Raw genomic sequence first — 13,363 nt, 5'->3', positions numbered from 1 at the left:
TTTAAAGCCATCCAAACACTTGAAGTGATAGCTTATTTCTATAAAATAACATAAAGTTTCATAAAATCAGGACCAGGAAACACTGAGAGTGGCAGCAGGGATGGAGGTTATACCTGTGCCCAAGGCACGTGCTTCCTATCCCTAAGATGCAGAGTGATTAGGTATTGTGCTCCATTCATATGACATGTTTAAAGGAGAAAAATATGAAAGAACAAGCAAGATGTATAAAAAGTTATGGATTGGAGAGAGTATGATTACAAAATTATAGAGCAGGGGATTTGTGTGGAGCAATGAAGTTGTTCTCTATCATGATTGTATCATGAATATATGAATCTATGCTAGATATTAAAATTCAATATTCACAGATACAACTGTACATGAAAATAGTCCATTTTTCTATATAGTCTCTTTAATAAAAATTTCAAACACTGAGAAAAAAATAATTGATGTAGTTTCTATTTTCATGACTCAACTCTGCATACTCTGACTAAGCATTGTCTTTTCTTCTGTTGAATACATTCTCACCTAAGTATGATAAAGCAGTTAAGTTAACAATAACTGTGCCCACTTTCTCAACATCAGAAAGGATGAATACCCAACTTTTGTAGCAACATGGACGGGACTGGAAGAGATTATGCTGAGTGAAATAAGTCAAGCAGAGAGAGTCAATTATCATATGGTTTCACTTATTTGTGGAGCATAACAAATAGCATGGAGGACATGGGGACTTAGAGTGGAGAAGGGAGTTGGGGGAAATTGGAAGGGGAGGTGAACCATGAGAGACTATGGACTCTGAAAAACAATCTGAGGGTTTTGAAGGGACGGGGGGTGGGAGGTTGGGGTACCAGGTGGTGGGTATTATAGAGGGCACGGATTGCATGGAGCACAGGGTGTGATGCAAAAATAATGAATACTGTTATGCTGGAAATAAAAGAAAAAAAAAGTCAAAAAAAAAAAGAAGAAATAAAACAGTAGAATATAAGCCGTGCTTCCCTCCAACTCCTTTACCAGGCTTGGAGGAAATGGACCTATCAACAGTCACCTTGCTTCTACTAGACAGGAGCTAGTGGTGTTATCAAATAATCAAAACTTGTTGAGGTGTTGGGCTACAGTACTGACCTTTCTTATTCAGATATTTAAAAAAAATTAATTATATATTTGACAGAGAAAGAAAGATAGCAAGAGAGTGAATACAAGCAGGGGAGTGGGAGAGGGAGAAGCAGGTATCCCGCTGAGCATGGAGCCTGATGCAGGGCTTGGAGGGGTTATGGGGGGGGTGACTTGGGGGATGTGTTGGGAGGGCTCCATGCTTGACTTAATCCCAGGACCATGGGATCATGACCTGAGGTGAAGGCAGATATTTAACAACTGAGCCACCTAGGTTCCCTTATTATTCAGATAGTTTAAACTGAATTAAACTTAATGACTTTCCCTAGAAGAACAAACCAGTCATAACTGTCAACCTTAACTCAGCTAAGAGAGATCATTTTCATCATACCAAATCACCAATTACATCCATCCATAAAAATACGAGATGTTTAGAAAATAGCCTACCCCTGAGCAGAGGTGGGAGAATTAGGAAATCAATTATTTATGCAAATTCCTTCCTTACATTAATTTAATCTTCAGCACTAAAAAAAATACTTTTTAAAAACTGAAGAAGTACTATTTAATTCAGTCAAAACATGAAAATAAGACAGGGACATTCGTAACAAGCTATATCTACAATAAATATTAATCTCAATGTCTTTTTTTTTCTTTTTCAGCATAACAGTATTCATTGTTTTTGCACCACACCCAGCGCTCCATGCAATCCATGCCCTCTCTAATACCCACCACCTGGTTCCCCCAACCTCCCACCCCCCTCCCCTTCAAAACCCTCAGATTGTTTTTCAGAGTCGATAGTCTCTCATGGTTCACCTCCCCTTCCAATTTTCTTCAACTCCCTTCTCCTCTCTAACTCCCCTTGTCCTCCATGCTATTTGGTATGCTCCACAAATAAGTGAAACCATATGATAATTGACTCTCTCTGCTTGACGTATTTCACTCAGCATAATCTCTTCCAGTCCCATCCATGTTGCTACAAAAGTTGGTTATTTATCCTTTCTGATGGAGGCATAATACTCCATAGTGTATATGGACAACATCTTCTTTATCCATTTGTCCGTTGAAGGGCATCTTGGTTCTTTCCATAGTTTGGTGATCATGGCCATTGCTGCTACAATCACTGGGGTACAGATGGCCCTTATTTTCACTACATCTGTATCTTTGGGGTCAATACCCAGTCGTGCAATTGCAGGGTCATAGGAAAGCTCTATTTTTAATTTCTTGAGGAATCTCCACACTGTTCTCCAAAGTGGCTGGTACTGGCATAAAAACAGACAAATAGACCAGTGGAACAGAGTAGAGAGCGCAGATATGGACTCTCAACTCTATGGTCAAATAATCTTTGACAAAACTGGAAAAAATATACAGTGGAAAAAAGACAGTCTCTTCAATAAATGGTGCTGGGAAAACTGGACAGCTATATGTAGAAGAATGAAACTCTACCATTCTCTTACACCGTACACAAAGATAAATTCAAAATGGATAAAAGACCGCAACATGAGACAGGAATCCATCAGAATCCTAGAGGAGAATATAGACCGTAACCTCTATGATATCAGCCACAGCAACTTCTTTCAAGATATGTCTCCAAAGGCAAAGGAAGCAAAAGCGAAAATGAACTTTTGGGACTTCATCAAAATCAAAAGCTTCTGCACAGCCAAGGAAACAGTCAACAAAACAAAGAGGCAACCCACGGAATGGGAGAAGATATTTGCAAATGACAGTACAGACAAAACGTTGATATCCAGGATCTATAAAGAACTCCTCAAACTCAACACACACAAAACAGACAATCATATCAAAAAATGGGCAGAAGATATGAACAGACACTTCTCCAATCAAGACATACAAATGGCTATCAGACACATGAAAAAATGTTCATCATCACTAGTCATCAGGGATATTCAAATTAAAACCACACTGAGATACCACCTTACACCACTTAGAATGGCCAAAATTAGCAAGACAGGAAACAACATGTGTTGGAGGGGATGTGGAGAAAGGGGAACCCTCTTACACTGTTGGTGGGAATCTCAATGTCTTTTGCAGTCCACTAGCAAGATGTGAGTAAGGTGCATGATAAATATGTATGAAATTTTTCCCACATACACCAGGAAGAAATACTTCAATGATAAGTAACAATAGACCCTCAACTCTATGGTCAACTAATCTTCGACAAAGCAGGAAAGAATATCCAGTGGAAAAAAGACAGTCACTTCAACAAATGGTGTTGGGAAAATTGGATAATCACATGCAGAAAAATGAAACTGGACCATTTCTTTACACCACACACAAAAATAGGCTCAAAATGGATGAAGGACCTCCATGTGAGAAAGGAATCCATCAAAATCCATGAGAAGAACACAGGCAGCAACCTCTTCAACTTCAGCCGCAGCAACTTCTTCCTAGGAACACCCCCAAAGGCAAGGGAAGCAAGGGCAAAAAATAAACTATTGGGACTTCATCAAAATCAAAAGCTTTTGCACAGCATAGCAAACAGTTAACAAAACCAAAAGACAACTGACAGAATGGGAGAAGATATTTGCAAATGACATATCAGATAAAGGGCTAGTATCCAAAATCTATAAAGAACTTATCAAACTCAACACCCAAAGAACAAATAATCCAATCAAGAAATGGGCAGAGGACATGAACAGGCTTTTCTGCAAAGAAGACATCCAGATGGCCAACAGACACATGAAAAAGTGCTCCGTATCACTCGGCATCAGGGAAAAACAAATCAAAACCACAATAAGACACCACCTCACACTAGACAATTGCATGGAGCACTGGGTGTGGTGCAAAAACAAGGAATACTGTTATGCTGAAAATAAAAAAAATAAAAAAGAAATGGGCAGAGGATGTAAACAGACATTTCTGCAAAGAAGACATCCAGATGGCTAACAGACACATGAAAAACTGCTCCACATCATTCAGCATTAGGGAAATACAAATCAAAAGTACAATGAGATACCACCTTACACCAATCAGAATGGCTAGAATTAACAAGTCAGGAAATGACATATGCTTGCAAGGATGAGGAGAAAGGGGAACCCTCCTACACTGTTGGTGGGAATGCAAGCTGGTGCAACCACTCTGGAAAACAGCATGGAAGTTCCTCAAAAAGTTGAAAAATAGAGCTACCTTACGACCCAGCAATTGCACTACTGGGTATTTAGCCTAAAGATACAAATGTAGTTATCCAAGGGGCACATGCACCCAAATTTTACAGTAGCAATGTCCACAATAGGCAAGCTATAGAAAAAACCTAAATGTCCATCAACAGATGAATGGATAAAGAAGAGTTGGCATATATATATATATTTTTTTCTTTATATTCTTCTTTATGCATATATATATATATATATATATATATATATATATATATATGGTGGAATACTATGCAGCCATCAAAAGAAATGAAATCTTGCCATTTGTGACCACATGGATGGAACTAGAGAGTATTATACTGAGCCAAATAAGTCAATCAGAGAAAGGCAATTATCATATAATCTCCCTGATATGAGGAAGTTGTGAGGCAACGTGGGGGGTTTGAGGAGTAGGAAAGGAATAAATGAAACAAGATGGGAACAGGAGGGAAACAAACCATAAGAGCCTCTTAATCTCACAAAACAAAATGAAGGTTGCCAGGGGGAAGGGGGGTAGGGAGAGGGTGGTTGGGTGATGGACATTGGAGAAGGTATGTGCTATGGTGAGTGCTGTGAAGAGTGTAAACCTGAAAATTCACAGACTGGTACTCATGGGGCTAATAATACATTACATGGTAATAAAAAAAAAAGTTCATGCTGTATAAGATACAACTTTTACTTCCAAATTTTGAGTGTAAATGTGAACACATACTAACATAATTTGAAAAGAGTCTACTCCTCAACTCATATTCTTGAAGAAATCACTTCTTTTACTTTCTGTCAAAAATAAAAACAATATGTGCCATCACTGGGCTCTAAAGAAAATTCCAACTCACATTTTTTCAATAAGAAAATAATCAGAATGCATACAAAGGGCTCTCAAATTTTACCAGAAATATAGAAGAAGAAGAAAATTTAAAACAAATTTGTGATTTCTGAAAATCTCTCACAGAGCTATTAAAAAGCAGGTGTTGGAGGAGGAGACTTAAAATTGAGAATACTCAATTCATGATATAAAATTTAAGTGGAAAAAATCAGAATCCTACTTACATTAGATTTAAGAAGAGAACAAACCAAACATTAGTAATAAATTATCGGTACAGAATTATCAATTTCACTATTCATATTTTACATATTTTCTGTATTTAGCATGTAATGTTTTATAACAAGGAAAAAGTGACATTTGTAACATTTGAAAAACAAGAATTAAAAGTTTATCCATAATAGGCTGTGCTAAAGTATTAAAAATTATTTGTATGACAGGGTTCTGAATAGCAAATGTAAAGTCATCTTTAAAACGCAGATTTCAAAATAAAACATTACTAACTTTCTTCAAGAATCCATAACCATCAGTCATCTAACACAATGTTCTAACTCTGTCCAGGTCATCATCAGCTTACCTTTCCTCTTATATGCTTTTAATGTCTAATATGTTAGCTTCCACTTGTGGATAAACAACAGCATGAAACATAATTTGTTTGTCTATGTCAAAGGACAGGGGCTGCCCCAGTTCCAGGTTTGAGTGGAGGCAGCAGGTGCCTGGGAAGCAATGTGTGCTTGCTGCGCAGAAGTACACAGCTGAGCCTTCAGGCTGGGTGTCTCTGTTGGGCAGGGAGAGATGTTTGGCCGTCCTATTCAATGAGACTGTGACTCTTCGTTCTTTTGTGGCCACACTTGAACGAATGTCTATAAGGAGCTTTTCCAAGTTCTTGCTTATACCAGAGGAAGTAGTCTGAGGTATTGTCTGAATAACTGTAGTTGATAACAGAGCTGCTTCCTTCCTGGACACTCAGGGTAGGAGGATGCTGCTCCACATTTTCTCCCAGGCTGAAACCTGTGCAGAAAGAAAACGTAAGAGAAAGGAGAAGAGATTCCAGGTTACTGTGTTTCAGAATGCTCTTTTCCTACACTAAGTGAAGGAAACCTGAGTAAAGCCAGTCTTAACCTGTGAGTAATATCCCCTAATATACTCTATTGCCCATAAATGCTCAATTCACAGTTCAGCTGTAGCCATGAGAACATGAATAAAGCTCCCATGGATATCTTCATGGTTCCTCCGAGTTAAGCTCACGTTCAGAATTGCAGCCTCCAGCCAGCTCAATTTCTTTTCTTATCAGGCCATCCCTACTTTCCTCTAACAGAGTAACTTCCCACATTGTCTACCTGCCAATAAGTAAAGACTTTGCTGCTGCCATGGTCTAGTCCATCAGATGCACTAAGATGAACCCTCTACGTGGTCTGCATCAGCACAGGTGCCCTGCCATCTTGTGGTCACATCTCTATTGAACTCACTGGGGAAATGCTCTTCTCTTAGCCTGTGCCTCTGAGGGACTCACATGCATCAAGGCAGCAATTGGTCAAGCAAATTATATCTTAGATCACTGATGAAGGGCACAGTAAGAATGTGGAGATCAAGGTTTACATGCCTGCACACTACTGAGTCACTGTTAGTAACCTGAAAAGAGGTAGATGTTATTGCTATTTATTTAGAAATGGCCCTGGTGTACATGTTTGAAATCAGGAAGGAATCATGATTTACTGCCTTCCTGTTCTACCAAATCTACCATCCTCAATTGTCTATTGCAGAGAAAACCCTTTTGTAAAAGGAAAATGTAACCAAAGATTACATTAAGAGAGAGAAGATCATTTGATATTTCAAATGCCTCTGATCTCAACTCTGCTCCTCCTGGGTCGTGTTGCCTGACCTTGTTTTTTCCAAAGGAATGACAGTACCAACAGTCAAAATGGGGACTACCCCTTCAGCTAAGATGATTATGACAAAAAGTCAAGGACCAAATCTAAATTATAAGGGAGCAGGGATAACTTGCATCTGTTATTACTATTTTAACTGTAGGAAACTTTTTGACCTAATATTGCACTAATTTGTATAGAGAAATCTGTCAGATACCTCTATACAAATTAGTGCAATCAGCAGTAGAATCTCAGTAGAAATCCCGAGAAAACATCAAGCTGCAAACTCAGAAAATATGACCACATGTAAGTTTATCCTTGAGGTGATTTCCTTTTCTCAAATCAAAATGCACGGCATGTCCTCCAATGCAATTACTGACTCACAGCCTAAGGAGAATTTCCACTAAAGTATTAGCCATCCATCCTGTCATGCTTCCCACTTCCTGTTCAACACTACTCCACATTCCATACTCCATTATATTTCTCCTAAACTCCACTACAGTGTTCTTGCCTCAGGACTCATTAATAAAGTTCTCCAGTCCTGCGAGTTTCCAGAATTATCTCTCTCTTCCAAAATCTTTTTCTCATTCATATGAATTTCTTGGAATCTTCTGATGACCTCTATGAGAAAAAATCCAGGAAACCATAAATATTGTGTGTGCTGGGGGATGGTACCAACAGGAAACTAGTCCTAAAGAACTGTTCAAGAGAAATGGTCTCTGAGAAACCAAGACTACCTCATTTCCAAAAATGGAATCCCCTTTCCTGTGATTCCTACTCATGGAGCCTCTCAAATGACAAAGAATACAACTCGTCTTCCTTCTACCTGTTCTACCCTGAAAGATTTAAAGACAGCTATCAGAACATCAACTCAATATATTAATATATGTGTATATATGAAATGTGTTTTTATGTATAGAGTTTCTTGGTTCTGAGAATCTTCCATTCTTTCACCAATTCTCCATAAAGTAAGAATTCTCACACTTCTCCAGGAAAATTTCCGTCTTCTCCAACATAGATTATTTAGGTCAATATTTGCACTTTTTCGGTGTGACACTCAGAACTGAATGTAATGGTCGAATATGAACATTATTTATAATAACACTTTTCCATTTATTAACTTTTGCACAGATAAGGCCATCCCTTTTACAAAATTTCCAGCTTCTTGATTATTTCATAGGCTCTTGGTTTAGTATGATCCTAGTGTTGGTCTAGAAAACCTTCATCTACCATCTTCATGGACTGCCAGTTCTGCAAGTCTTCCAATTCCAGTTATCTTTTTTGCAGACAATTTGTGAGTTATGCACATTATGTTCATCATGCCTTCAAGGGATGCCCAACTGGGATATTAAATATATTTGTTTATTTTTTAAGGAAAGTCCTTAGAAATACTTGTAGGTGTTCACATGGTGCCATCACCTTTGGCTTACTCTTACAAAAACAGTGAGTGATGCACGAGTTTCCTGGTAAAATCACAGTGGCTCAGCCTGAGTCTCCCTTCCTGCCCAAGGTCTCAGACATTTACACAAATTGGAACTCTCCATTCAGGGTTTCAAACTGATGGGACCACAACTTTCTCAGGCACAAACCACAGAGATAAATGCCTGGGATTGCATTAGACACCTTCTCTTTACTCAGCACGATGGTCCTAAAGGGAGGAGGCAGGGAAACGAATGCTAAAGAGGAAATTAACAAACCCAGTGTCTTTCTCCTCCAGCTCATTCACTACCTAATTTTTCCATACAGTCATCTTGGAAACAGTCAAGATGTGTAAAATGAAGTTGGACTCAAGAAATTCTAAGGGCCCTGCTAGCTCTTAATTTTCTCTATGCTATATAATGAAGCAAATATTTATTGATGACCGGATGTATGCAATGTGGACTGGTGTCAGATTGAGTGAAATTGTGTGCATCATGGAACCCCAGGTCCATTGTCATAACCACATGTGATCTTGTGGGTCTGAGGTTGATCCTAACTCACCCTGAGGCCTCTTCAGCAGGATGAGATGAGATGAGATCCTACCTGGATTTTCGTTTCTTCTCTGAGATCACTAATGTATCAAGGAGAAATAAATCCAAATTAACATTAAATAAAATGGGAATTTGTTCACTGAGTGGAGTCCTTTACAGGCACTGAGATGAGGGTGCACTATGACCTGAGCCAGGGGTAAGCAGGAAGTTCTTTTGGAGTTTCAATTTCTTATAAATATCTTTTACATATAACTTATGTTCTGTATGAAAAAAAGAATCTCTGCAGTTGAGACAACCTAAGGAGGTGCATGAGCTTACTAATATAGAAAGCGAAATGCACTTTTTAAAACAGCCTAATTGCTTTATGGATTCTGGCTTTCTCTTTGAATCCTTAGTTCACAGTTTCAAAATTTCCAAACAGGGATGCCTCTACAATTTTTGAGATTATCTCAAAATGAAAACTTGGGAACATAATTCAAAAACCAGGTTAAAATATATCATCAGGTAATGTTTCTATGGGAATCATTTATCTAAAATGCTTTAACCCTTCATACATATTAGTTTCATGTCTCCCATTTAATTTTTTAAAAATTTTCTTCTCTTCAACCATCACAACCAGGTTCAAAGAAAAAGGAGGACATAGTGCTGAGGTATCCTGTATACCTTCTGACCCCACATAGGTATCGCCTTCCCATTATCACCTTCCGCATGGCCTTTTCACAGTGGAAGACCCTATGTTGCCACATCATGTGACCCAATACCCACAGTTTCTCTAGAGTTCATTCTTGCTGTTGTATGTTCTTTGGGTTTGAACAAATGTGTAAAGTATGTATCCACCATTGCAGTATCATAAACAGTAAGTCATTACATTAAACATGCTCTGAGCTACACTGATACCTCTTGTTCCCCTCAACCCTTGGCAACAACAACATTTTACTGCCTCCAGAGTTTTGTCTTTTCCAAAAAGCCATAGAGTCTGAATCATACCTTATAGCCTTTTCAGATGGGTTGTTTTTACTTAGTAAAATGCATACAATTTCCCCCTATCTCTTCATGGCTTCATACCTCATTTCTTTTTGGTACCAATCATATTCCATTGTTTGGATGTGCCACAATTTATTTATTCATTCACTTACTGAAAGACAGGTAGCTTACTTCCAAGGTTGGTAATTATGAATAAAACCTCTATAAAACACTTGTGTACAAGTATGTGTGTACACATAACTTTTCAAATCCTTTGGAAAAATACAAAGGAACAACTATTGCTGGACAATGTAGTAATGAAGTAAGAGTATGTTTTAGTCTGTAAAAAAAAACCTGCCAAATTGCTTTCTTGAAATGACCAGGTATACATATTCAACTTTTTTTAAAGATTTTATTTATTTATTTGACAGACAGAGATCACAAGTAGGCAGAGAGGCAGGCAGAGAGAGAGGAGGAAGCAGGCTCCCTGCTGAGCAGAGAGCCCGAAGTGGGACTCGATCCCAGGACCCTGAGATCATGACCTGAGCCGAAGGCAGCGGCTCAACCCACTGAGCCACCCAGGCGCCCTACATATTCAATTTGTAGTAACTTCCGAACAACATTTACTAGCCCCTTTGCTGCATGTCAAAGCCCCAGCTAGTCCAAAGCAGGCATAAACACCACAGGTGGCCATGCCAACTGTTCAGCTCACAGACAGCCTGCTGTGACCCAAAACCTGAGCTTGCATGTGTTCCTGCCTGAGTCCTGCTTCCCACATGTCTCTGCTCAGGCACTTGTTCTCCCACTTATGGGACAACATTTTAAAATACAGGTACAAAGATAAAATTAGTATTGATTTCAAGTCAGTGAGGGCACAACATCAAACTAAGGGTAGGGTTCTTTGGGAGAGTTGGGGGTTATATAATTGCACAGGTCCCATGCTCAGGAAGCTGGCTTTTCTCCAAGCTTCAGGGAGTCTGCCCATCTATCTCTATCTGAATTTTCAGGGGGACAGGCCTTCCTATCAATGCCCTTTTCTCAACATAAAAACCAGCGCAGGCTGGAATTCTGTGTGTGCTGGAATCTTCCACATGCAAGTTTCAATTCTGGGTTTGGGGTCAGCAGTCTTTGTCTATGACTACAACAGAGTAGGGTTCTCTTAGGGTTGTCCTGGAGGATTTCTGCTCCCTTTTCCAAACTGGGAAAGATGTTACAAGATCATGAAAATAGGTTCATTCAAAATGCAAGGGAAAGTGATGATTTTCATGGAACAGAATGGAAATATCCATGTGCTTGTCCACACAAGGTACTATTCAGAAATGACTGAAATGGTTACTTCTGTCAGTGATAGATATCAACACATCATACAAATTGATCAATAGAAATCATTGAGATTTTGTGATTCTGTGGGGTCTTCTATATCGGTATTCAGAGGATAAGCATTTGTGTCACCTCAGATTCACCAACTTTGGAATACTATTAGCTCCACCAAGTCACTTATACTCTAAAATCCTCCCTTTATTCATGCATAAAATGAAAATACTTATTCATAGGGTATTATCTTGCTGAAAAAGAAAATAAGTGTAATTACATAAGAAGAGTGAGTGATCCTCAAAGAAATTATGTTCTTACATTTCCATTTCCAGGAGTAAAAAAAAGCTGAATACAGACTTGAAAAAACATTCCACATGATCTCTTCATATTTCACTGAAAAATAACCTACAAGAAACTTAAAAATTATGTCACGTCTTCTGTTTTTCATGACCATCTATTTTTTTGAGGGTTTTCCATTTAAGTAATTTATAAATAATTTATGTGGTAGCTGCCAGGACCTCTATCTTCCCATGGTACTGGATATGGGCATCTCTGTCACTTACTCCAAGAGTTCCATGGTAGAGCTTTTTACCTGCAAAGAGCTTTTTGGAAGAAAAAGAGCAAGAAAAGCAAGTGAAATGAGAGCACTGGTAGGTCTAATTTTAGGAGGGAAAAGACATTGTTACATAAATCTGAAAATGGGCAAAGGCTGCATGAGAGCAAGGGCCCGCCCCGAAGAAGGGCGGGTCTGCAGGCCCAGGTGCAGTTTGGGTGCAGGCTGCAGATCACCAGAGACCACTGTGCCTGGGCTGCACACAGGTAGGTGGCTGAGTCTTCCAGTCGGGAAGCCGTAATGTGGAGGGTGCTGGACTGTTCCTTAGTATTCACTGTGCAGTTTAACCTCCCACTGTGCTGCATCCCTGAAGCTATGTAAAACAGCCGGATGAGACCGCTGCCCCCGGGGTGCTGTCGGAACCACTGTACACTGTATGGACTGCTAGAAAAATTGCACTTCAGAGTATAGCTGGCTCCCTCCTGGAGGCTCAGGGCTGAAGGGCTCTGCTCCACTGTCATCCCTCTCACCCCTGTGTGGAAAGAAGGAAACAAACACAAATGATGTCACTGGAGAGTCACTGATGTAGTTTGAAAATGTGTAAAATATCCTAAGACACACCCCTGAGGATATAGGATCTAGGAGCTCAGTGTCAGCTCCTCCCATCACTGTGGGTTCTGGACCACTCCCCAGCCCCCATCTGTAACGTCCCCACTCACAGCAAATCTGGAGCCACAGGATTCCCAGCAGAGTTCCCCAGGGTGTCCTCATGATACCTTGTCTAGTTAATGAGGTGCCTTCACCCCTACTGTGTAGAGTGTAGTCTTGGGTCCAGAGGAATTGTGTTCTTACAGTGAATCCTTCCCACCAGAATCACTGAGCACCAATCACACCTCAGCCCTGTCATTCTCAGAACTTGAGACTCCACCCAGTGGCCCTATAACACTGCACAGAAATCTCTCCCAAACTGTGCTTGCGGTCAGTGCAGGCAGGTAGGAGGAATATTTCCAATATAGGAGGATGTAAGGGTTATTATTTTTTCTTAAAACACTTTATATTAGAAAAGTGTGGGTTAGTGTGTGAAGAAAGGTGAATGATTCTTCTAGAAGAGTCAGAGCCTATTGGGGATTACCCAGAACCTTGAAGAATCATAGGGAAGAATGACTCCATTCCCCAAATTGCATAGTTTGACAGACAATGTGAGCATTCAGTTATGTAAAAATACTGATAGAGGAAAACTATCTGATAGCATCCACTCAGTATTGCAGAAGTAAATGCAATCCATCAAAAGAGTTCTAGAAACCAAGACAGACAGTCACTGTCTGTAAAGAAAATGATTCCTACCAGAATGTGGTCAGTGAAAAATAGGAGGTAGTGCTTAAAGTCCTCACTGATGTAATTGCGACCTCTCCATCTCTCCTGTGCTACTGCTAGACACCATGCTCACCCACAGAGCTCAGTCTGACCAGCCACACGTTGCTGGCCAAAGTCAATATTGTCCTCTCCCTTTCCTTTCCTTTTTGTTCCTTATTGTTTCCTCTCTTCTCTTCATTTTTGTTTCCCTCCACTCTCAGCACATGAAAAGGTAAGATATGTGGGTATTAAAACAGTTTCAA

The 13,363-nt window shown here is 39.6% G+C and overlaps 1 pseudogene and 1 gene segment (V, D, J or C); both read right to left on the bottom strand.

The window, feature by feature from the left end:
- Positions 1-5,664: 5,664 nt before the first annotated feature.
- On the bottom strand, positions 5,665-6,305 carry LOC116590175 (annotated as a pseudogene).
- A 5,386-nt stretch (positions 6,306-11,691) lies between these two features.
- On the bottom strand, positions 11,692-12,539 carry LOC116590174. The segment is given in 3 exon segments: positions 11,692-11,786; positions 11,881-12,279; positions 12,467-12,539. Coding segments are annotated over 3 exon segments (546 nt in total).
- Between the last annotated feature and the right edge of the window lie 824 nt (positions 12,540-13,363).

The sequence above is a fragment of the Mustela erminea genome, chromosome 5, assembly GCF_009829155.1.
Source record: "Mustela erminea isolate mMusErm1 chromosome 5, mMusErm1.Pri, whole genome shotgun sequence".
Classification (NCBI taxonomy): domain Eukaryota; kingdom Metazoa; phylum Chordata; class Mammalia; order Carnivora; family Mustelidae; genus Mustela; species Mustela erminea.
Note: the sequence above shows the minus strand (reverse complement) of the source record. Positions and strands in the feature narration are given on the sequence as shown.